Here is a 26,622-nt window from a genome sequence, read left to right on the forward strand (position 1 = left end):
CGATTTTTCTCATATTAGTAAAGTACTCTTTCACGATACCAAAAACACCACGCTTGCTGCGAGAAGACGCTTAGTAAGCAAGAAAATGCGCAAGAACAAAATGTGGGTGGCGACGCCACCTTGAAGTTTCCGCACTATTCGCCGTGACGTCACATGTTCTGACGGCGCCTAATAGGGACTACGTAGTTCCTAATCGATAAAAATGGAGTACATTGTCATCTAAGGGGGCCATAGACTTAACATACCAAGTTTAGAGTAATTTTGTTTGGCCAATGGCACCAAAATACAATAAATACACTTTGAAATCCATGACGTCACGCGGGGAGATTTTGGCACGAAATTTAAAAATGAAACTTTGAACTTGATTTTCTCCTCTATCAATAAACCTATGATGGTGCAATCAACGACATTTGAGCTTTCAGAGCCCAATTTATCGATCTAAACCGATTCATTGTTTCTCTTTAGTGTCCCTTTAAAGGATGCAGCAGGCAGCCCGAGACGCTATGCAGAAGAAGAGAGCACTGGCTCTGCCTTACATGCAACAGATTGCCCACAGTTTGGAAGAAGTTGCAAACAGGCATGACGTTCCTGTGGTCATCTCGGCACCAAACAAGTTCTCGAAGCTTTATGCCCGTATTTCTTCACAAAAAGCCACGCTTTCATGCGAAAAGAAGCACGCCCTGCCAGTTCTGCGTTGCATGGTGGGCGTTGTTTATGAACTTCCGTTGAGGTGCGGTAAGTAGTACATAGGCCAAACTGGATGCTACGTTAATGATCGCCTTAGAGAGCATAATGATGTGGGTTCACACCTGCCGTTCCATTGTGCTTCCTGCGGCTGCGCACCACTGTTCGGAGAAACTCGTGGGCTAGGAAGAAGCAGAGAAACGTTAGCACGTGAAGTACTTGAGGCATATCATGTACAGAAGAAGAGGGATGGATACGTCAGTGTCCCTTCAATGTCATTGTACAAGAGTGATTGCCTATTTTTAGATAGCACTGTATGATAGTTTGCTTCTGCTGTGCCCTCTCTTAGTGTGCATATCTGGAAATATTGGAGTGTATACAGCGCAAAAGAAGTCAGAAAAAGTGTGTGTGTGTGACACCAGATGTGGTAGACGTGTTGTGGCTCAGACGCCATACTTTTATTCCATCGCACGCGCACTTCATTGTCGACATCTCCTACCATGGGTTCGTGTGTCACACGATTCCCCCTTCCCCCAAAAGAAAGCGCGAGCTACAATTAAGAACAAAGAAATGAACGAAGAGAAGCTGACAAGTGAACAATGTCATAGTGTGCAGTTAATTCCATGTCACAAGGGAGTTCCGTAAAACTAGCACTAAAACTTTCAAACAGAGTCCAGCAGTCCGGTGATATTAAACACAGCTCTGGTGGTCAAGGCTGGCTGTTCCACATTGGATGACATATGCGTGCCCGGCGTGTGGACACTGATGATGACACGGCTCTTGAGATGAACGAATAAGGTTGAGAGCCCTTGTAGTAGATAGTCGGATATCGCACGAGTCAGATTCTGTGTCGTGGCTGGCACAGACACTTTGCTTCCAATTTCCGTGTGTGATGATCAAGGCTGATAGGGCGATTTCTGTGTTCTTGCATTACAGCTTCTGGCCTCTTTCGTGGTTTTCTGTGGTTCTGTCTCAGGTGGTTCATTCATAGGCACAGTCTTGATACCTGATATAGAAGGCGTCTCTGGCGACGTTCCTTTCGGCGAAGTTGTCTTGAATTTGATGTCCTCTTTGTCTTGAGCGAGGCGTCTTGCATTTGTCTTAACTTCAGTTGACTTGCTTTCAAACGCCTTTCTTTAAGCTTCGATGTTCGCAGTTGTCCTTGTCGGAGTACCTTTTGTTGCTTAAGTCAATCGATTTGCTTGTGCTGGCCTTGCTGATATTTCTGCAGAAATTTCTGAGGTAGCAGCTCTTTTGGAGCATGACATTGATCTTCTTGGCAATTTGATGTGGTGTCCAGGAGGCAGCAGTTGCACTGTGGGCTGTTGTGATGCTTGCCGGGCAGTGAAGATAGAGGGCCAGAATTGCCAAAATGCTCTTCAGGGGCCTCTGCGATGTCATTTGTGGACGCTTCTGATACCCAGCAACATGCAAGGTCTGTTGCATTGGAAGCTTCTATCTTAATACGAGGTTCTTGATAGCTAGTTTTCTGAAAGGATCTTCTGTCATCAGAAGTAATAGGTGGCGTTTCGTTTTCGTTGTTGGAGTTTGTGCCGAATATTGAGTCTGTAACGCTTCGACATTCAGGTAGTTGAGCACTGGAAATTATCGCAACAGGCATGGCTTGCTCAGGTTCCAGTTGCGAATTTCGGCAAGGCTGCGGAACTACTGAAATAGAACCTTGCGGTAAAAAGCACCTCTTGGACTCGTCCTGGCGTCGTTGGATATTCTCCCGATGCTTCAGCTCGCTTATCATTAACACAGCGACCTTACGAGGCAGGCAGTGAGCACTAGGAACAACTGAAGAGCTGCATGATGGAAAACCCGGTGGTGGGCCGCATATGCTAGGCGAAGAATCAGGTGCATAGGGCCGGTCAGTATTACCTCGAGTCCTACACTGCTTTGAAGAGGTAGAAAATCCCGATATTTGTGCCGAAGGAAAGCCTGGTGGAGGGCCAGTTCTTATGGGAAAACGCCTTGGGTGACTTTCAGTCAGCTGATGCTTCGCTTTGTCTTGTGGGATTGGCCGATTCCTTCTCAGTGTTCGAATGCATGAAGATTGCTTGTGAAAATGACGACTGAGTACGATTGTCCACAGATGGTGCGTTATAAGCAAATCTTCATTGTAGTCTTTAAATCGGGTGACCATCTCTTCTTTGATTTTTGTCCACGACTCATTGTTTTCGAAAATGTGCGTGAGATAAAATCGGAAGGCCTCACCGCTAACGTATTCGTTGAAGTTGGTGACCATCTCCCTTTCTGGCCATGATGCAGCGGTAGCACGGAGCTCGAAAAGGTGGAACCAGTCCTGTACGGGTCTGTCGTCCGCCAATCCGGTGTACTTGGGGATGTCAAGGTCCGCCGATGGTTCTGTCATGATGCTAGTCACAATTGGGTATCTGCTTCTGTAGTCCGCATGCAGTCAAGGTGTCTTGCTGAGGGCTTTGCTGGTGATGTGCGGCTGATGAGTCGGCTGCCAGGTCTCCATCCTGTTGACTTGTGTGACGCTAGATGTGGTAGACGTGTTGTGGCTCAGACGCCATACTTTTATTCCATCGCACGCACCCTTCTTCATCGTTGACTTCTCCTACCATGGGTTCATGTGTCACACACACACACACGCACGCACACATATATATTATGAAGAGTCTGTCTTCAGTTGCCATAAAATAAATAGGAAAAAGGTATACGCTTCTAAAAAACTGTTTATTGGTCGACGTTTCGATCGGAGACTGATCAAAATATACATGTACATATATTTGGGTCATGTGCAATAAATCAACTAGTTGAAAGTCTGGCGCTTTATCCTGTCTTCTCTCATTTTTTCTTCCTTGTCTCAGTTGAGCAAGAAATATTTCGTTAAACTATGCAGCAACTCACCCAACATTACACTCTGATAGAGGCTGGGCTGTGTCACTCGAAGGCCGCAGTCGCTGGCGCACACGCTACCTTGAGGCATCAGGAGACAGCTCGTAAACTTGCTGTGCTCTCAACGCTTACTTCACGTTTTGAGAACCGACAACACGAAAACTGCTTAGGTCCCTGGAGTGGTCATATTCCCTTAAACCAGCGTTTTGTTGAGTTACGTGAGCTCGGATCCAAAAGAGTTAGCTGCTAGCCTTACTTTGGATAACAATACAGTTGGTTGGTATAGCATTGATTGCTTCACCCTTGTGACAAGTGGGGGACATTTTTGACTGAAAGCCGAATTTGGAGAGAGAGGAAGACGAAAGTGCGTGTGTGGTGCGCGCCGGCGCCGCTCGTGAGGGAGCGCGAAGAAAAAGATTTGGAACGCTCGAGCAGCAAGTCGGGCCGAAGCAGTCAGTGCAGCAGTGGCGGAACGAGGGTTCGTGGCGGCTACCGGCCCGTTGCGGACGTTGCGGACAGACTCGGACGAGAAGCTACGCGAGGCGGCGACGGTGCTTGCGGTAACGGTCGAGACCTGTGGGCGAGCGGGCGGTTATGCGGAATGCCAAGCCAGGAAAGCTGAGCAGTGCTGGGCCGGACTACCGGTGTTCTCGGACGTGGCTGAGCACGGGTCTAGCCATCCACCACACAGCGAAGCGGCCGTCTCAACGACTGCCATGGTGGTTCATCAAACCCGCGGCATCACACCCCATGAGACTCGGTGACACGTCGGACCATCTCGACGACAGCAACGTGTGAGTGGCTCACGTCGTGTGGTGCGTGGACTAGATGCGCTGTGTCAGGGCCGCGAGAACCGTGCAGTGCATGTACTAGAACGCTAGAGACAGTTGTACCGGCAGAGGTTTTGAGTTTATGTATCTAGTTTAGACCATTTATGTATTTATGTCCATGTGTATAAACGTCCTGACTTTGTCTGTGCCCCATCCCTTGTCGGTTGAGTGCCTGGGCCCACACTAACATCTCACAATTGGCAAACCTGCTAGCACTGGCTATTAACATCTGTAGCCAACGCTCAAACACAAGGGTGAGACATGGACGACGACAACATCGTCAGTATTGGCAAAGAGCTAGGACAAAAAGATGCGGAATTGAGGGCATGGGTGGAGCAAGAGCGTATCAGATTACGCGATGATCGTGCCGAAGAGCGAAATGCTATAAAGGAGGAAATGGCATTGAAGCAGCAGTTGATGGAACAGGAACGCACGGCAGCTCACGAGAAAGCGGAGCAGCAACAAAAGCTGCTAGAACAGGAAATGAAGGTTCTCGAACTGAAGCTTCGGCTTCAAGAAAGCGTCGCTAGTCCGCAGGCCGCACAGAACGTAAATTCTGCGAACACGAACGCGTCCGTTGCATCGAACGTGTGCAGCCCCCACAAGCTCATACCTCCGTTCAATGACAAAAGGGACGACCTAGACGCGTACCTACAACGCTTCGAACGTGTTGCCACCAGTCAGGAATGGCCGCGAGAGAAATGGGCGCTATCATTAAGCCTTTGTATGACACGGGAAGCTTTGACTGTAATCTGACTCATGGACCCGACCGCTGCCTTGGACTACGACATGCTGAAACGGGCACTCCGTTCTTGTACACGGCGGACGGGTACCGGGAGAAATTCCATAATGCAAGGCCCGAAGATAGAGAAACCGCCAAGCAGTACGCGTCGAGGCTCTCCGGGTACTTCGATCATTGGTTGGAGCTTGCAGAGGTGGAGAAAAGCTTTAATAGCCTTAGAGAGCTAATGATTGCAGAGCAATTTGTCAAGGGCAGTTCCCCCCGGATAAAGGGTTTTCCTGAAGGAAAGAAATTGTCAAACAGTACAGGAACTCTCCCAGGCAGCCGACAATTTCATCGAGGCTCAGTCTTTGTTGAACTTTGGTAGAGAGCGGCCTGAGAAGGAAGCGGCCCAAGGCTCCGGTTTGAGAGCAGAGCAAACGAAGAAGACACCTCGGGGGGACAGTCGCTGTTTCCTATGCGATAAGAAGGGGCATAGGGCAGCCGAATGTTGGTCGCGCACGAAAGGGAATTACAGAGACCAGGGTCGAACAGGCAACAAGTTGAGTCTTAACAGGTAGAAGTTTGCCACCGGAGGAGAGGGCACGAGAGAGGCATCGTGCGTGGTCTCAGTAGATAAAGCAGAAGGCACAACGGATCATGGGGGTTACTTCGAAGGTCTTACAAGACGGAGAGACGATTCCGATCGTGAATGCCACGGTGAGTCGAGGAGTTACGGCTGGTGGAACTGGAGACATGCCAGTTGCGAAAGGGCTCTTGGATAAACACGAAGTTACAGTACTGCGAGACACAGGCTGTAACACTGTGGTAGTTCGACAGGCGCTGGTATCTAAAGAAAAAATGACTGGGACTTATAGTCCGATATTCCTACTTGATCGTACAGTGCGCTATTTACCAGAGGCTGTCGTCTTCTTGGAGACGTCATTTTTTAGTGGCAAAGTTCGAGCGAAGTGCATGCAAGACCCCTTGTACGATGTGGTCTTAGGAAACATCCAAGGAGCTGTCGCACTGGACACATCGACAAAGACCCAGAACGGAGCCACTCCTGTAGGTACCGAAGACGACGTAAAACCAGAGAACGCGCCTCATCACTCCAATGACATCACTGAACAGGAGGTACCCTGCAGTAGCGACGATGGCAAGAAGGGTGAATAAATACGAAAAAGAGGGGTGGAGCCGAACCTCGACAACAGCGATGACTCATTGCAGGAATAAGACGCAGCAAAAGACCAGAGGCGTAGCCAGAAATTTTTTTCGGGGGGGGGGGTTCAACCATCCGTTTTGTATGTTCGTGCACGTGTTTGTATGTGTGCATGTATATATACACATGCAAAATCGAAAAATTTCGGGGGGGTTTCAACCCCCCCAACCCCCCTGGCTACACCCCTGCGAAAGACTACGACCTGATAGCAGCAACTGGCAGAACGAAACTTAGCGACGCCCCTCTCCCAGTTTTAGCGAGTTCTGTTGCCGGTATAGATAGCAACACCTTACGACGTTATCAGAAAGACATCTCGTTGAATCGCTGCTTCAGCGCAGTCGGGAAAAAGGTGATTGCGAAGTCTCATGAAACGGAATTCTTTCTGAAGGACGGCATTCTGTTCCGTAAAGACAGACTACCGTGCCAGAAAGAGCTGGAACAGCTGGTGGTACCAAGCCGGCTACGGAATATGGTGCTAAAAATGGCCCATGAACGGATTCTAGCGGTTCACCAAGGAGCGACCAGAACCGTGAACAGAATCGTCGCCAAATTCTATTGGCTAGGTTTGCAATCCGCTACCAAGCGTTTTGTAAAGTCATGCGATGTGTGCCAACGGACTGTTCCACGACATTTAGTCGGACAAGCACCCCGAGGCACGATGGCCGTAATTGAAACTCCCTTCACAAGAGTGGGCATTGACATTGTTGGACCAATTTCACCCATATCATTTAAGGGAAACCGGTACATATTAACAATGGTTGACTTCGCAACCAGATATCCGGATGCAGGCTTTACCGACCATTGATTCGAAGCAAGTGGCCGAAGGACTTCTTGAAATGTTCACCCATGTGGGAATTCCCAAAGAAATCGTCAGTGATCGGGGATCCTACTTTATGTTGGCTGTAATGAAAGAGTTCAGCTGCTTGCTATCCGTGAAGCAAATGCCAACTACGCCCTACCATCCCATGGCCAACGGCTTGGTAGAGAGATTTAATGGCACATTGAAACGAATGTTGGGGCGTATGTGCCAGGAGTGTCCAAGATCCTGGGACCGTTATCTTGGTCCAGTGCTCTTCGCCTACAGAGAACTCCCACAAAGTAGTACAGGGTCTTCGCCCTTCGAGCTCCTGTATGGCAGATATGTACGAGGACAGTGCTCAAGGAGTTGTGGACAAACACGCACCTGGATCCGGACACCAATGCGACGTATGCACCAGTGCGACGTACATGGAGTTGCACCAACGTCTGGAGAAGACATGCACTATCGCAAGAGAAGAGCTTGAGAAAGCGCACTTTTTGCGAAAAGGGTATTACGACAAAAAAGCGAAGAAACGAGATCTATTTCCGGGAGATAAAGTACTCGTGTTATTGCCAGCCAATAAAAACAAGTTAATCTTGTCATGGAAGGGTCTGTTCCCTGTGGTCGAAAGGTGCAACGAATTAGACTACGCCGTTAACCTTGGAAATAAGGTAACAGTATTCCACATCAACATGTTGAAAAAATATGAAGAGCGTGACACGGCCGACCCGTCTTTGATGGCTGGGGTTGCAGCTGCCGACACTGGAACTGATGACGCGGACAGCCATTGCGGAGAAGACGGCCACGTTCCGCTGAAACAGACTCGAGACTGGCGAGACATTGATATAGCTCCTGGACTAACAGATGGGCAGAGAGCCCAAGTAACCACGCTTCTTGCATATCACAAAGAGATTTTCTCCAACCTACCAGGAAAACTGACCTCGTGCAGTGCCAGTTAAAACTCACAACGCAGGCGCCAATACAAGTCCGACAGTACCCTCTGCCCTTTGCGATTAAAGAGGACATGGAAAAGGAAATTCAAGAGATGCTACACCTCGGCATCAATAAAAAATCTGACTCCCCATACCACACGCCTATCGCCGTGGTTAAGAAGAAAGACGGCATGTCGATTTAGAGGCTCGTATTAAGCTTGCTCGGCACAGACGGCAATATGCAGCTTTAGTAACTCTTGATTTAGCCAAGGCATATGATAGTGTTGAACACGTTATTCTCATCAATGCCCTAAAAGACTTAAATTTCCCGCATTAAATGTAGCCAAACGGGAGGTGTCCCCCAGGGCTCTGTTCTCTCACCAATTTTATTTAATATTTTGTTAAGCTTAATACCTCTGTGCGATAAAATACAAGTATACGTATATGCAGGTGACATTGCGTTTTTCGCGTCTGACTGTGATATACATTTACTCCATTCAACAGTCAAATTTAGCAACATTGGAAACCTGGTTTAATAATATTCATATGAAACTAAACGTTACGAAAAGTTCCATAATAGTTTTTCCTTTGGATGCGCCAGTTAATATTTCTCTTCTATACCATCAAGAAAGAATTCCCCAAGTTGACTGTATTAAATATCTGGGTGTGCTATATGATGAAAAACTGAGCTGGTGTAATCACATTGAACATATTAAAATTAAGGCTGTTGGGATGATAAGTAGACTTGGCCGGCTCCGTTCCAGTCTACGCAGAGATACGCTGATCATGATTTACCGCCCAATCCTTGAATTTGGTTGTGTACTACACTCTGGTGGACCAGCGTACAAGTTAAACCCCTTCATGCATTTAGAGCGAGAAGCTCTTCGCAGTTGTCTGGGTGTGCCAAAATTTACAGCTAACAACGTTTTGTATCAAGAAGCTCGGATACCCACTCTAGCGTGCAGATTCCATATTTTAACAGTCAAAACTTATTTTAAAATTTATGAGTCCACTTTAAGAAGGCAGCAGTTCATATTTTTGGCCGAACCCAGTGTTTTTTTCAATGAGCATTGGTCCCATGTATATAAGCATCAAGTTCTGTTTGTTCAAACCCTACTAGATGCCTTAAATGTTATTATATTAGAAATCATTCCATCAGATAAGCCCATTGGCAATGTGCAAATACAACTCGATGACATCTTTCCAACGAATGCTAAACATTTGCCCTCTAAGTATGTGATTGGCTTATTAAAAGAACACCTGTCTCAATTAGGAATTAATGCTGCAATTGCAACAGATGCAACTATGAGTGAAGAGAAAGCAGGTGTGGGTATTTTTTCTCAGTCATTATCCTGGTCATATTCATTACGCCTCCCAGATAATACACCCATATTTGAAGCGGAATTAACGACTATTATTTTAGCTCTACGTAAACTTCCAGCAACTCATTCGACAGCTGTGATAGTGACTGATTTGTTATCCGTATGTTCGTCCCTGCCATCGTCGTCCGAATCAGCTGTACTAAATACATTTAAATCATTCTACCCTGCAAACATTCGGCTAGTGCGATTGTTATGGGTGCCAGGTCATCGTGGTACTTTTATAAATGAGATGGGTGACTCACTCGCGTGAGCATCTTTTTATGGTCCGATTTTGTCAGTGATGCCTCTAACCGCTTATGTTACAGCGGCAAGGTTCAGGAAATTTTGTCTTCTTAAGGATTCATTAAAGATTACAATACCGAATCCAGAATTTTCACACTTCGCATGGAATAATAAATGGTGTCCAATGCGTAAATTGTAAGTCTCCATAACTAAATTAAGATGCCGTACACCACCACTTAATTTCTACTTAAACAGGTCTGATCTGGTGCCATCCCCTTTGCGCTCCAACTGTAATGAACCTGAAAATATCGACCATTTCCTACTAAGATGTCGCCGTTTCAAAAATCAAAGGAAAAAGTGTTTTGAAATTTTATTCAAAAAATTCGGAATCCCAATTAGTACTCCGAATATTCTGTCCTTTGGGGCTGCTTCATTGGAATTTAGCGACAGGAACATCTGCGGGGCCCCCTGCGAATTCTTGGGAGATACAAGGAGATTAACCTGCTAAGCCATTGATCACCTCTCTTCCCAAACCAAGCTTAAGTTCAACATTTCACTATTAAAAAACTATAATTTAACCTACATAAGAATAATGGATTATGAATAATTTTAAAATGATTCGAAAAATTCGATCAATTTTTCCCTTTTTTCTTTTTAAATTTTACTGCGTATCAAAAATTTCTCTATTTTATTTTTAAAAGTTTTATTCTGCATAGGCCTTAATTTTTCATTTAGAATAACCGCCGGCTTCTTGCCCCGTAGTGGGTAAGAGCCAGTACAGAGATACAAGCAAGCAAGCAAGTCGGGCCGAAGCAGTCAGTGCAGCAGTGGCGGAACGAGGGTTCGTGGCGGCTACCGGCCCGTTGCGGTGCTCAACCTGTCATGGGTGGACTGCGGACGGACTCGGACGACGAGCTACACGAGGCAGCGACGGTGCTTGCGGTAACGGTCGAGACCTGCAGGCGTGTGGGCAGTTACGCGGAGCGCCAAGCCAGGAAGGCTAAGCAGCGCTGGACCGGACTACCGGTGTTCTCGGACGTGGCCGAGCACGGGTCTGGCCATCCACCACGCAGCAAAGCGGCCGTCTCAACGACTGCCATGGTGGTTCATCAAACCCGCGGCATCACACCCCACGAGACTCGGTGACACGTCGGACCATCTCGACGACAGCGACGTGTGATTGGCTCACGTCGTGTGGTGCGCAGACTAGATGCGCTGTGTCAGGGCCGCAAGAACCGTGCAGTGCATGTACTAGAACGCTAGAGACGGTTGTACCGGCAGAGATTTATTTTCATGCGTATAAACGTCCTGTGTTTGTATGTGTCCCATCCCTTGTCTGTTGAGCGCCTGGGCCCACACTAACATCTCACACCCTTAAGCGAACTTGTGCTTTTCTTAACCGTCATTTATTGACTCTGGAAAGCAAGGGGCAAGCATGTTACATGGCATTGCCGCTTCACAGTGGGCCTTCCGACGCCAGAGCCATCAGCGACGCGCCCGCTACCAACAGCTATACATATTAAAACTGAATTGCAGCTACTCCGACCTGGAGGCATGCTTTTATTAATGATATGACATTGTTTAAAAATCAAGCAAAAAAAATTACACCATCTAGCCCGCCAACGCACTTTAGTCTCCCACTAAAGGGAACCATGTGGGGATGCGAAGGAGCGCATGGGTTGACTTAAGGTTCCGTGATTGCTGAGAGAGTGTAAGGGGGAGAGGCCACAGCTTCTTACTCAGCCCCTTACACAGGCCCGAACGCATTAGCGCGTGCCAATGCGTTCTGACTAGGATACAACCCATTGGTTCATCGCGAGTCTGCAGAATCTCGTTCCCCGATGCCATCACATGATTGCTGAGAGAGCGTAAGGGGGAGAGGCCACAGCGTCTTACCCAGCCCCTCACACAGGCCCGAACGCGCTAGCGCATGCCAGCACACCTGGTTCCCGAGCGGACCGTCGCCAATGGATGGACACAGCCCCGAGCAAAAGCTGCTTCGCATCTAAAAAATCAAATTGGGACCCTAGCACTCAGCAGCATGAAAGGGCAGAGCCTTTTAGGGGGTATTTACCGCAAGAGCGATTACAAACCCGGATGTGCTGGTGGAAGGAATTACACAAAAGTGCTTCTGGATGAAGATCTATGGATAAAGTGTATTTTAGGAAAAGTGTCAACACGTTCCCACCGTTCACGTGCTCTTCCATGGACGCAAAGCAGGGAAAATTCAATACTGTTGTACATATGTACTGCTAGCATTCCCAGATTCCATTCTGCAATGTCCAGAAATGGAAGTAACAGATATTTTAGTGGCACGCGTTTAGTTTTTACTGAACGTTTTTACTGAACATTGCTTTAATTACGTGCTGCGCGACGGATGAAACGAGCGATGAGCAGCGTTTCTGGAACAGACGCCGTCCGCCGATCAATCGCCGCCACACCATCTTGCTACAGATTGGCCTAGATGTCACGAGCCTTTGCGGAGAGTGCGTTTTGCTGTCGACCAGGGGCGTAGCCAAGGGGAGGTTGGGGGGGGGGTTCAACACCCCCCCCCCCCCGAAATTTTTCAGTTTTGCTTGTGTGTATATACACGCGCACCTACAAACGCACGCACGAACATACATAAAGTATGCTTGAACCCCCCCCCCCCCCCTCCCGAAAAAAAAAATGTCTGGCTACGCCCCTACTGTCGACCCAACTTGCACAATAGAAGCTGCGTCGTGCATGGTATCGTGGCTCACTCGGGACGCAGGCGCGAGTGCTGTTCATTCCACGGGATAATTCTTGGTCCGTGGTCGCAACTTTGGCCGGCCCAAGATCCAGCTGCACATGTTTTGACGTGCCGGCGGTGTGACTGCTGGTGATAGACGCCCCCAAACCCCGGACTCTAGCGCAGTTTGGCGCAATTTCTGTCGATATTATCAGGATGGCGCAGTAAATCAAATGTGGCACACTTTGGCGCAGTTGGCACAGGAGTGTAATCACTGTATTTATTTATTGATTAGAAATGCCTACATCTCCCGACGGCATTGTCCAAAGTGAGAAAACAAACAAAACACCAAACATCGGTAATCAGGATCAACCGCACTGGGGAAACACTGTCATAATAGAGAAAAATCCCAACAAATTGCAGTCAAAAATCGACAAGCAAATTGCACTGGCGAAGCAAGGCATCAGAATCATCTCTGTAGGAAGCTCATTCCAAGCACTAATAGTACGAGGAAAAAATCGGAATTTGAATAAATCAAGGCGGCATTTGTACTCCCTAATATTTTTTCCATGATCATGCCTTTCTGACGCTTAAGATGGCTGCTTGATATACCTGTCTTTGTCTATTCCTGTTCTACCATCAAAAATACTAAATAGAAGCTTGAGTCTTTGCAGTTTTTGACGAGACTCTAGTAGTTTCCAGCTTATTCATTTTTTAGCTTCTTATGGTATAATAATAATTGCTGGTCACGAATACACAAGTGTATTCTAAACTTGCTCTAATATTAGTTGATACAAAGTTTCCTTCAACTTATTGGTGCATGTTAAAATTTCGCCAAAAGAAGTTCAGCCTTGGCAGCAATTTTACCATTCTGATAAGTTCAGTTCAATGTGGAAGTGAATGTGATGCCGAGATATTTGACATTATCAGTCGTTAATAAATTTGGTCTCAAGACATACAAACTGTCTATTGGGTTTTTCTTAACGGTAGACCTAACGTGAAAACACTTGCCTACATTTAGCTCCATGTGCCAGTTATTGCACCAAGACGAAACTTTCTCGCGGTCTGACTGTAATACAGCAGTGTCACTAACACATTTTAGGGTATGATATAATACACAGTCATCAGCCTCACAGTCTCACAGTAGAGGTAAGACCCTGTGGAAAATCATTTATAAAAAAATTACAGCATATCCACGGGGTGAATGATGATGAGTGGGGCGAAGCTCCGGAGGGCATCATCGGTAAACCGTGAATACGAGCTCTCTGTCCCTCTTCTGGGACTTCCAGCTATACAAGGCCTCGATGTTGTGAAATTCCTTGGCGGCGTGCAGGCCCCTGAGGCATCACTTCAAGCTAAACTGTTCCGCGGACTTGGCACTCTCAAAGAGGAATATCGAATCCGCCTGAAGCCTGGTGCTACACCATTCTCCCTCAGCGTGCCTCGTCGCATTCCCATTCCGCTACATGAAACCGTGAGGCGCGAGCTCAACAAGCTCGAAAGTGACGGAGTGATTCACCGCGTCGACAATCCAACGCCGTGGTGTTCTGGACTGGTAGTGGTTCCTAAAGCGTCAGGAGATTACCGTCTTTGTGTTGACTTAACCCGGCTGAATGAAGTCGTACTTCGAGAATGCCACATCCTCCCAACGGTTGAACAAGTCCTCGGGCTTATCGGAGACACAACGGTGTTCTCCAAGCTGGACGCCACAGCGAGTTTCTACCAAGTGAAACTGACTACGGACTCTCAAGAGCTCACGACCGTTATAACCCCTTTTGGCCGGTACTGCTTCTGCCGCCTTCCATTTGGTATAACCTCAGTGCCTAAGTATTTTCAGAAGCAGATGGCCACAATTCTTGAAGGACAGGAAGGGGTAGCCAATATGATCGATGATATACTCGTTTTCGGACGCACTCGAGAGGAACATGAGGTTCGACTTGTAGTGTGCACGTACCTCACAGGAGTACGGCCACTAGCGTGGGTTCGGACTTAGCGAGCCACAGGGCCGCGTCTGCTGTCGCTTCGCGTGAACTAGCGCGACGCTGCACACGTACGTTCAAGCGCAAACAAGGCGCCGAGCGTAGCACGGCAAGTACACAGTACTGCTCTCGAAATCCGCAACACTTTATTGCCTGCGGCAACTCCACAAAACGCAGTACAACGCCCGCTCCCAAAGGCGGCGGGAGAAGCAAAACAGGCTTAACCACGCCACGGGTGAAAGTACAACACAAAGGGTGCCGCGAGCACGTCTCCGCGGGCAAAAGGGCTCACGGGGACACGCCGCTGAAAGAAACGTTCCCTCGCGACTATGCTGCGTGCTCTCACGATCAGCGACCAAAACAGGGCCCGATCGCTCGAGCAAGGGCAAACTCCGCTCGCGTTGGCTTCGATAGGTACGGTTTCGGCGTAGTATGACCACGCACGAATGCACCGCACCGCTCTTCGGCCTAGCGTTCGGAAAGGACAACGTAGGTAAGCGCTCGCCGCTGGCGCAAGGCACCGTTAGCGAAGTCCGTCCGAGCGAGCCCAAACAAAGGAGCCGACGGACGGGAAAGAAAAAATTCGGCAGATCCCACGTACCGTGGGAGTCGATGTTATGCGAAGCATGCGGTGGGAAGGTGACTGTGGCGTAATTTTGTTACTAAGTGACACGTTAGAAAATGACGCTAAAAATCTGTATCAATTTTATACGCACTCATATATGTTGAAGAGCCGCATATGTGTTATATAACCAGTTGTTTACGGTTGGGTAACGCTGCCAATGGCAACGTGGGAATTACCAACACCAGAAGCAGTAAGCTGATATGTAGTGCTGTACTCTCAACTAGAGCACTGTACGGGCCGTGATTTTCGGCCCGGGCCCGACCCGGGCCCGGACCTCGTTCAAGTTTACCCGCCCGAGCCTGGCCCGGTGATTCAATATGCGACCCGAGCCCGGCCCGAACCCGAGAAAAAATTTCGCCTACCCGGCCCGGCCCGGCCTGATGGCAGATCAGGCCCGACAGAGGCCCGAGAGCCAATAATATAGGTGGTGTTGCCAGAACGTAGAATCTACAGCAAGGTGTTTTAAGTAGCAAATATCTACTCTTTGTTGGCGAATATTTCGCTAACAATTCTACTTTAACCTATGGTAATTTAGTGTAAAAAGGGGCTCACGGTGGAAAGAGTTGAGTGGAAATACTGGGTACAATGAACGTTTGTTCGGCAATGGTATACTATAACTTTTTTTTTCTTGCTAATGCAATATGGATCATCAAGAGCGTTTTGTAGCACATATTGTAGCACGGAAAGTGATTTGCAGCATGAGTTCAGTTTCGATAAGAATTGCAATAAAAAGAGAGGCGACAGAGAACACAACACCTTATTGTGCTCTTTACTGAAACACAAAACATGCTCTAACGACAAAGCCAATCGAGCACCCTTTCGGATATGTAACATCTGTCTTCAGCATGGCAGCACCTTGCCACAGCAAGAGGGAGGAAGAAAGCCAAGTTTATTACCTTGCTGTATGTACACTAATCTAGATAAAAAGAACAAACCATGTGCACCACGTGTACTTTTAGAAATACGTATAGGCAGCCGAAAGGACAAAAAAATATTTGTGGTAGCATTCTTTTCATATATCCTTTATATTTCATATATCACCAGGGCTATATAAAGTCCACAAGTCTTTTGTGGCATATTTTATAGTTTATTTCTTCATGTGTTATTGTTCAAAAAATCAAACTATCTAGAGATTCCGGCTTTAAGCACGCCATCCACCGTTGTATTACATATCCTGTCGCGCTAAAGTTTCTTGCACTGCATGCGCTAGCCGCAGGAGTGCACATCTGCCTTGCGAAATGTGAAGGCGTCGGCAGTCGTTCTTAACTTCCACCACTGGAGCAAATTTAGGATGTCTTTGTGGACATCTGCAGAATGAATGTAGCTGTGCAGCTTATCCCTTCATTTCTATCGTTCCCGAACGTCGTCACACTCTTCAGTATCACTTATAAAACTCCTCTTTGAGCGCCTCTGCTTGCAGTTTTCAGCAGTGTATGTTATGCACGGCTTGCACTGCGCTCTTCTTTTCTTCCGTATCATAATACTCTATGCCTTCCTAACGATGTTGTACTGGTAGAAGGTGACCACTGCACTACGCGGGTAGGACTGGCAAGAGGTGGACGAAGCTATTTCGATCTATTTTTGGTGTTCGTTACAGTCTGGTAATAAAGGCGCGAGTAAGCTTCTCGACGCTCACTCATTGGATGCCTATGGTTCGAGGTGAAGGGACATCACCTGGCACGGAATTCGTAATTGTCTTTTTTCAAGCCTGATATTTCGTCAAGCGAATATATTTCGCCACACGCCTTACGCTGTTTGAACCTATGCCATTCCTGCACATTCCAACGGTGTTGTGGCAGTGTCATATAGTTCTCACACTATACCTGTATAGCGCAGGGGACCCAAACACGCAGCCCGTGGGCCTCTCCCTAAAGGCCCGCGGCCCGCACATGACTGTCTTCGTCCGAATTTTTCATTTTCTTTATAAGTATGTACTTAAGCTACACAGCCATGAGAAGTCTGAAGCTTTTTTGTTGTGAGGCAACCCCTGCAGCCACCATGTGTTGATACCTAACCGTGAAACAAAACTCTATATTTCAAAATCGGCGTCCTGATTTTAGTCATGTTGAAGATAGGTATTGATATGTTGTTGGAATTCTGCCGCCAAATACCCTTCAAACGACCTACATGTGACATATGGGAAAGCTCTTCTTTTAAATGGCAACGTTAGCTGACATTTGGTACGACCTAGCTCCTCTAACGCCGCCCCCCCCACTCCCCCGCGCTTTTAAGCTGCGTTACTGTCCTGACCCTTGCCGGAGTAAATTTTCGTGAATGCGGCCCATTAGCTGAGGTGGATTTGAGACACCTGATATAGCGAAAAAAGGCGAAAGTTCAAATATTAACAAATTGGGCACACCAAGCAGGCTGTGCACGTCCATATCGCGTCACATGACCACTCGGGGCCGTGACGAAGCCGCGGAAAAGAATGTATAGGAATTCTATGTAACGAGATTGTGTGCAGTCCTTTCGTTTTAGTGGAGGGCTGGAAACTTCAAAAACGTTTCCTCGCTATGGAGCTCTATAATCGCTTTTGCGATAAGTTACAGGTGTATATTTATATCACATTTATTACTGTGATTACAGAATAACATTTGGGATATAAAATCATAACGAATGCAAATAAAGCACAGAATAACGACATGTTAATTATATAAGCGCCTGGTATATCTTCTTTTAGCTCGCCCGTTTAAGATAAATCAAGTAGCCCCATATGCAAGGAGCAAAAGAAGTTCAGTACTTGTCTCTAATAAAGTTTCTCTAAACAGCTTGCCCCACATAAAAAAGCGTTTTTTTCGAGAGAAAATGTGAAACATATATGTACGTATGCACAACGTATGTGGAACAAACATGAAGGGGCACTAGAAAGAAAAACAATTTCTCTATTATCAGTAAATTACTCTTTAGCAATTCCTAAATCACCACGTTCGCCGGGACAAGAGTCTTGGTAAGTGAGAAAACCCGCAAAAAGGTAAATGCGGGTGGCGACGCCCGCTTTAAGTTCGCGTAGTAGACATCGTGACATCTTATATTCTGACGGCGTCTAATGGGGTCTGCGTAGTTCCTAATCACTAAAAATGAAGTACGTTGACCTCTGAGGGGGCCATAGACTTAACATACCAAGTTTCAGCAAATTTTATAGAGCCAATGTCCCCAAATACGACAAATACAGTTTGAAATCCGTGGCGTCAGGCTCGGATATTTCGGCGCGAAATTTAAAAAAATAGAATTTTGACCTTGATTTTCTTGTCTGATAATAAAATTACCATGGTGAAATATATGAGATTAGAGTTCTTAGACGTCACTTTATCAGTCTAAACCGATTCAGTGCTTCACTATAGTGTTCATTTAAGAACCCAGCAAAGTCCAAGCCCGGCCCGACCCGAGCCCGCGACCTCAAACCCGGGCCCGGCCCTAAGCCCGGAGCTTCAGGCCCGAGCCCGGTCCGGGCCCGCCGTGAGAACTACTTTACCCGGCCCGGCCCGGCCCACGGGCCGGGCCGGGCCCGGGTTTTCGGGTAGGCCCGAGCCCGTGCAGTGCTCTACTCTCAACTATGGTTTATTGGAAGGAAGGGCACAAATAAATATACACAGAGGTCCACCGGCTAACAACCGTGCAACTGCGTGTGTGCATCAGAGCCATCCCAGCGCTCGTGTCTTCATATCCTTGGTCATACGTCCTCGTCTTTTTTGCGCTGTAAGCTGATCGAAAATGAACTATATAACCAACTAGCCCAGGTTTCCCTTCTTATATCATAGGCAACTTTCGTTAATGTATTCATCCGGGGTCGAGCAATGCTTCAATATTGCTTGCTGAATCAGGAATACAAACGTAATATTTATTAGACTGCTATAAAAGTGGAGTCAACACTGGAACGACAGACGTTAATTTGATATGACGCCTGTGTCGTTTGAGTACACACCGTTGGAGTATCATGTAGTGTGTATTGCTTTCTTCTAAAATTAGATAGCAAGCACCACAACCACAATTGACGTTGCACCGATATTACGCCTGCGTAGGCTGTTTTTCCAAACCAATTTATAGACCTGGCATGGCTCAGTGGTAGAATACCTGATTGCCATGCAGAATGCTTGGGTTCGATTCCTGCTGGGATCCTAATTTTCATTCTTTTTCATTCGTCGAGTCAACACTGCCGATATTGGTTTTCCTTAACGCTCTAGCGTTTAAGTTACCATTGTCTGTTCTCGCCGTTCCTGGGTAGATATAAACTCTCAATCACCTGTGGCGCATACCCGTACACCTCGGCCCGTGGCAAACGGGTATGTGCCACACGTGTCTAGTGGAAAGGGTTTGACGACCTACACGACAAGATTTTCAGGTTATTCATGTCACGACCCGACAATCATATTCGTCAAATCTTCTTACCCTTCCATGCCAATTTTGGTCTACACCAAGTTAAGGAGGCGATCATGAGAGCACCCAGACGTAGGCGGCTAGATAGATAGATAGATAGATAGATAGATAGATAGATAGATAGATAGATAGATAGCTAGATAGATAGATAGATAGATAGATGGATAGATAGATACGTAGATAGAAACGCTCAAAGTGCCAGAGGTTCGCTAAGAAATGCTTCGCATTTAATACGTGCTTACCCTACGAGGTCCAGAGGGAGTCTCTTCCGCCGCTCAAAACGTCTCGCGAGACTCGCACGCGGCGCCGGGGTGAGGGGGTTTAACGTCACCCCCGCTCGCCCAGCGCCGTAGGACGGCGGAGGAGGGGAGCGACATGATCGGACATGAGGATGGCAGAAATAGGCGAAAAACCCGCGCAATGGCGACGGGCAAGCCTCAATCCCCACAGACTGAACCAGGTTCTGTCCCGTCTTGCTAAGGCCGGGGTCACGCTGAACAAGAATAAATGCTTATTCGGTGTGTCGGAAGTACCGTTCATTGGAGTAATCGTGTCCGCTCAAGGCATCAAGCCGGACCCAGCCAAGGTAGCAGCCACCAAGACCATGGAAGCTCCGAAAGACGTTGCAGGTGTCTTCTCGGGATGATCAATCATCTAGCTAGGTTCTTGCCACACATCTCTGAAATAACCACTCCAATCAGAGCCCTCCTCAACAGGTCTTCAAGTTGGACTTGGGAGAACGAACAAGAGGCCGCATTTGTCAGCGTGAAGGAGATACTGACATCCGATAGGTGTATGGCCAAGTACAATCCGTCGTATGCCACCACTGTCTCAGCTGTTGCTAGTTCGTTTGGACTTGGGGCAGTCCTGCTGCAGACGCAGCCATCAGGCGAGCGCCGTCCTGTCGCTTTTGCTTCCAGAGCAATGACGAAGACGGAGCAGAGATATAGCCAAACTGAAAAGGAAGCATTGGCTATAACCTGGGCTCTCTGGAGGTTCGACGAATTTGTGCGTGGCATTCCACTGGATATTGAGACAGATCACCTACCCCTCACATCTCTTTTTGGTAAGATGGAGCTCGACATTTTACCTCCTAGAATACAAAGGCTGCGGATTAAAGCAATGCCTTATCAATTTAAGGTACTTCATGTGCCTGGTAAGCTTTTGGCTACAGCGGATACTCTCTCTCGCATCAACAATCCGAATGAATCTTCTGCGGATGCTGTGCAAATCCTTACCACAGAAACTGTGGCTCGCACAACCCTTGATGTGATAGAGCTCTATGTTGCAGAAACAGTGGCTGCCACGTTTGAAGTTTTGCCCCTAAATGTGCAGGAAGTTCGTCGAGCACAAACTTCGGATGGTGAATGCACTACATTAATCTTCTGTCAGCGAGGGTGGCCTCGGAAAAACAAACTGCCATTGCACATCTCCAAGTATTCCTCGGTGATCGATCACCTTTCTGTTTGCGACGGCGTACTGCTAAAAGGTACCTGTTTGGTGATCCCATCGTCCTTCGATCTACAGTCTTGGCACTACTACACGAGGGACACCAAGGCGGTAACAGAAGTAAAGCCTTGGCGCGAGATTCGGTATGGTGGCCTGGCATCTCCAAGGACATTACCTCTCTGGTCGCCAACTGTGAGACATGCGCTCTCACACGAGTTAACTTCGCTGAGCCACTTGTACCGACACCTCTCCCAGATCGCGCGTGGCAACTTCTCGGCATGGACCTATTTCACTTCTGTGGGCAAACTTTCCTCCTGGTAGTTGATTACTACTCCATGTACCCAGAGGTGATAACCTTGAGGAGCACAGCTGCGCAAGTTGTCGTGGATGTGCTAAAGAGCATGTTCGCCCGCCATGGGATACCGGAGGAAATTCGGTCTGACAATGGCCCGCCATTCTCGTCACGAGACTTGTATGGCTTTGTCCATACGACAAGCAGTCCCCACTACGCCCAATCAAATGGGGAAGTGGAGAGAATGGTCAGGACGGTCAAAAAACTCTTCACCAAGGCAAAAGACCCTCACATGGCTCTCCTGTGTTACACGGATACCCCAGGCGTCAACGGTTTTAGTCCAGCTCAGCTCTTGATGGGTCGTCGGCTAAGGACCAAAGTCCCTAAGAAGGAAGAATTGCTACATCCAAGCGTGCCACCAAAAGACGCAGTTGCGTCGAGGAACGCATCCTACCAAAGAAAGCAGGAAAGGAACTACAATCGGCGTCATCGGGCCAGGCACCAAAGGCAGCTTCCCGTAGGACAACAAGTCTGGGTGCGGCCAGAAAACGTAAAGGGCACTGTGTTAAGCCCAGCACAGAGACCTAGGAGCTACATAATAGAAACAGGACAAGGCGGTATCTTGCAGCGTAACAGGTGTCACCTCGTCCCCTTTGTTCCAGCATCATCGTTGCCACCACAAGCTTCATCAGAAGCAACCAACCACAGCCGCAAGTAGCTCAACCATCTCAAGGTCCTCCAAGTACCACGATAACGACGAGCGACTCTGGACGGGCTGGTGATGGTGTTGGTGTTGGTGGTGGTGATGGTGGTGTTGGTGGTCGCGATGGTGTTGTGCGCACGCGTAGTGGCCGACGCGTGGTCCCACCGGACCGTCTGAACTTATGTCTGCCGAACGTGCGGAAAGGGCGGAGATGTAGAGGTCGCTACTATTGTGCTAATGGGTGGCGCCCCCTCCTAGATGTACGGAGTAGAATAAAGTTAGTTGTTGTTTGGGTTCAGCGGCGACCGGTTGTCTTACTGCGGGCTTGACAGGCGCTCATGCCATGACTGCATCGTATTCTCGAGTGAACCGATAACACTACACAACAGAGCTTAACTAAAGAGATTGGTAATACTATAAGCTGCAAAAACTGCAAAAAATTGCTACCAGTTCTGTTAGCACTCGTCCCTGTCCTTGTCGGATAAAGAATAGACTATATTGAATGTAAAGCAGTCTGTGAGCTGATGAGGGTTATCTTCTAAAAATGAAACAGAAAAAGACAAATCTCAGTGCATCGCTTCTTGGTACAATGTGAGTGCATCGGCATTGTGTTTGCCTCGTGTGCAGAAAACCATTCTATTGAAGGTTAGTGCACATGCTGCATCTCTTCATTTTTGTTCTTGTGCTGCTCATGCGCAAAAAATTCTGAGCATGTGCTAACAACTAGGGTGAATTCTTCCCTAAACCAATGTCGCCCTGTGCTACAGCGTTCGTTGTCTTTTAACCACACTAGCCTCTGGTTTGTTTGTTTTTTGCTATGCTTGTGTAGGTGCATGCTTGACTGAAACATTTTCTTGGTTCATTGTGCCCTTTGTGTGCGGGATGAAATTAGAATTCCAGGTATTCACAAAACCACAATATTACTGACACACACCACCGTGGAGGAACTCTCTAATTTTGCCTACCCAAGATTCTTCAACATATCTAAATTTACTTCATTGAGACAAAAGTCGTTGAACTACTCCTATTGGCGTTTACAAATGTTCAATGATTTAGCAAAGTATTGCGGCTGTGCTTGTGTGTTTGCCAAGAAAGCCTTCTGATTTTAAATGCGAATGCATTTCTTAGTCGGGCTATGTCAGGCGTCCGGCGTTGTCCGCGCGCCTCTCTGCTCGTAGGAAGCGTTCGTTGAAAGAGGCGCCCAAAAGGGAGACACTTGAGCGCGTCGATGTGTCCAGATTTACGCCATTAAAATTACTACGCCGTGTACTCTCGGCGCAAAAATGCATTCACATTTCCTCACGATTCCCTTCGGGGAGGTGGGGGCATTTTTTTTTGTTGCACTGATACATGTCTGCTTGATTGAGACACCTTGTACTTTACTTTGCCTTTTGCATGCAGGTTCTTGGACAAAGTCATCAATTCCATTGCTGCAGCCTATGTCAAGTGACCAACATATTGTTTGGCAGTAGAATGTAAAGTTGGGCTAGTTGGAATGCTTGCATGATTGATGCAGTGCTAAAGACAAAGCGTTTGTCCTGTGCACTCTATGTTCCTTTTGTTTTCGTCTTTAGCGCTGCATCAATCATGCATAGTGTTTGGAATTGCTACAATTAAGGTTATGCATGACCAACGACACTTGTTGAAATTTTGCATTTACTTTTGGAAGCACGTCATAACGCATTCCATACAACACAAGTAATGAAAATGAGCCGACATTAAAATGCTTACGTTGTCTTGAGCACAATGGATTAAGCCAATGTAATGTCTGAATAAACAGGATTAAGTAATTCTTTGGCCAGAAGAACACCAATGTTGCTGAGATAAAAAGTTCTTGAACACTGGGTGTCGCTGGAGCCGTTTCGACAAGTGGACTTTTCTTCAAGGCTGGAACTTGAAGACAAGTTGGTTTGTCAAAACGTTGGCTCCAGCAATACGCTAGTCAATTCGTTGTATCATGCCAACGTTTTGCCATCGTGTTTTAGCTGTTCACTGTCAAGCATAATAAGTAAAGGGTTGCTTGCGTAATATGGCATCAGATTTATTTCTGGAGCTTCTCTAACCAGCAAAATTGATCATTCAAAAAAGGCAGAAGTTCAGGGGAAGATGGAAGAGGTGAGAAATTTGCTGGAGTCAGCGCTTCGACAAGTCTTCGTCAAGGCTGCAAATCGACAAGTCCAGCGACCCCCGTGTCCATCCCTTCAAGCTTCGACCTTCACCTGCCTGTTTTGAATTATCAATTCTGCTGGCTAGAGAAGCCCCAGAAATTAACCTGATGCAATATTATGCAGGCATTCCTTTAGTTACCACTCTTGACAGTGAACAATTAAAACGTGATTGCTAAACGCTGGTATGATACAACAAATTACTAGGGCAAGCTCCTCAACAAGCTGGTATGCATGAAAAATAAATGTCTAAAAGAGCTCTTAAAAAGATCCAGCAGGAAGTTTTCTAGAATTCTTGCAAGCAGTTTTCTAGACTTGTAATAACGTGGCGTTAGCACAGCTACAGGATGTTTTCAAGCTGCTTACGTCTAAATAACATCTCGACCAAACTTGTAATATACTTTTGGACCTTCCTTTCTGCATGTCTATTACAAGTTTTCTAGCTTTTCTTGTGTTTTGTGGGATGACAGAGTCGGACATAGAGGAGAAAAAAAGAGCACACATGCTGGAGTCACCAGAAGGTGAATGGGGAAATTGACGGAGTCAAACACCGGAGGCCACTCGTGCTCGTTCACTTTGCAGCACTGTTGTGCTTATGAACCGGAGGAGAGCCATCACCGAGCACTGCACATGCCCGCGAAGTCGGCCTGGTGAGCAGCTCCACATTAGACAACATATGCCAATAAATTCAAGTGTTCCCAAGAAAACAATTCCAGGACTTTCAAGGGCCTTGAAGATGCACTTTTCAGTTTCAAGGGTTTTGAAGGACCTGTACACACCCTGCAGAAGGCAGTTCAATGCTCTGCTTGGCATCCGGAGTGAACATTCACTCCCGGGTGCCAAGTGACTCCACCCGAGTGTCAACGAGTGCATTGAGCCAAGGCAAAGAAGCCTTCGAGTGAGCTCCCCTCTCCGGTGACATTCAAGCAGCAGTCATACAAATGTCAGAGCAGTGCTCACCATGCCTCTGTGTTGCCTATCATCGTGGGTCGTGATCACATTTTCACTCGTGTGCAATGTACCAGGCGATCATCCTTCTCAGCAAGATTGTGACCAAAATTGAGTGTTTCTTGATTGTCATTAAGTGAACTGTCGTACCGTTAAGGAAAGTGGGTGTTGCGTATTTATGTTTATGTGTCCATAAAGCACGACACGAAAAACAGTCTCACTAGTTCTTCCTTCAGAGGAAGCTGTTCTAAAGAAAGCATCCATTCTCTTCTTTGTCCCAAGAACACTGTGACAAGGTGCTGTGGGAGTTCTGTAAACTGCAGCGACAATGTGCAATGAACTGCCAAGAGATACTTTTAAAGATGTACTTTCCTTGGTGGGGCCATCTTTTATAACAATCAATTCCTTTCTTTATACATAACATAAGCACTACTGCCATGTAAGTCATGACCTTTTTCAACCATTCTAATACTATGCGCTAAGTATTTCAGAATGCAACCGGGCACGTGTGTCATAAGTGCGATCGATAGAATGTTCAAGTTGGCCTGCTGTAATTGCATTTCTGTTTACCAAATAAGTTTCGGTACCACTCGTCGATTAGTAGGAAACCACCATTGCCACGGTCATCATTTGTATCATCATTCCTGTAATCCCAGGCTTTGATGCCTAGAAAAATATTATCGAGCACGATTCGAAGTGTTCCTAAGTTAGGTTGCCTAGGTGTGACACCAATCCCCTTATTTGGCGCAACGAGCTTGTGTGCTTCTTGTAACTTTTTGTCCTGTCTAAGCGCGCTGTTTGATGTTCAAGATGTACCAACTGGCTCGCGAACAATCATTGCTACTTTCTCGCATTTGCTCCACAATGTTGGCCACTTTTGTCTCGATCCTCGTGCAGTTTTAACGCGATGCTCACACTGGTTCATTCACGCCAATCGCACGTAGCCAACTAGAAAAGGATAGTACCTTAAACCAGCAGGTTGTCCACGTCGGTCCGAATTGAGCACCGACACAGGCGTTGACGTAGTCTGGTCGCTTAGATGCTTCATCAAACGACACGCGATCGGGTGTCGACCACACGGACAGGCTGGTCAAGTCCTTAACTTCTGGGTAGACCATACCGTAGAGATTGACATCCGTGAAATACACCGGACTGACGAATTTCTCCGCCCTCTCAAGCGTGGATCGCTTGTTTTTGAACAGCGAAGCCATGCTTCCGTCGCGAAGACGCGCTGTGCAAGAAGTTTCAACGCAGTGACTATTCTTTGGTTCAGACCACAGAATAGAGTGCAGCTTCTGTGGACCACACAATAAACTTGTTGGCTGGGCAGAAATGTTCTGTAGCCCAAGCAGCCACCTCTCTTGACGAGTGGCGTGAACGGGTGAACGCGCCTCGGCCTCGCCGCCTGATGCCTTCCGCGTCGACCGTAGCGGCGGCGCTGCAGTCACTTGGTACTAGGGTGCACGACCTACTGAACTCCTGACCTGCCCAGATAGCGGGGGTCCTATGGGAGCGCGCGTCCACGCTCTTGTTCAACCGCTTGCCGTAGGTGGCGCTTCCTATAACCTGTTCGTCTGCTACTCTACGACCGTTTGGATGGGAGCTGGTGTAAAAAACATCTGTATTACGTGACGAACTGCTGGCATTTTGTGACTGTTTCTGCAAACTTAGAGCGAGGGTCAAGTAAGCTGTTCAGTGCGGTTAAATATTTACTGCG

The 26,622-nt window shown here is 47.3% G+C and overlaps 1 protein-coding gene across 1 annotated transcript in view; it reads right to left on the minus strand.

The window, feature by feature from the left end:
- The window catches only part of LOC119394566 (alpha-mannosidase 2C1-like), a 343,801-nt gene extending 317,484 nt beyond the window's left edge, over positions 1–26,317 (minus strand). Inside the window, 1 exon segment of the mRNA XM_049416109.1 lies at positions 25,871–26,317. Coding sequence (XP_049272066.1) covers positions 25,871–26,116 — 246 coding nt within the window. The 5' untranslated portion in view covers positions 26,117–26,317.
- Between the last annotated feature and the right edge of the window lie 305 nt (positions 26,318–26,622).

Source organism: Rhipicephalus sanguineus, chromosome 5 (genome assembly GCF_013339695.2).
Source record: "Rhipicephalus sanguineus isolate Rsan-2018 chromosome 5, BIME_Rsan_1.4, whole genome shotgun sequence".
In the NCBI taxonomy this organism is placed as follows: domain Eukaryota; kingdom Metazoa; phylum Arthropoda; class Arachnida; order Ixodida; family Ixodidae; genus Rhipicephalus; species Rhipicephalus sanguineus.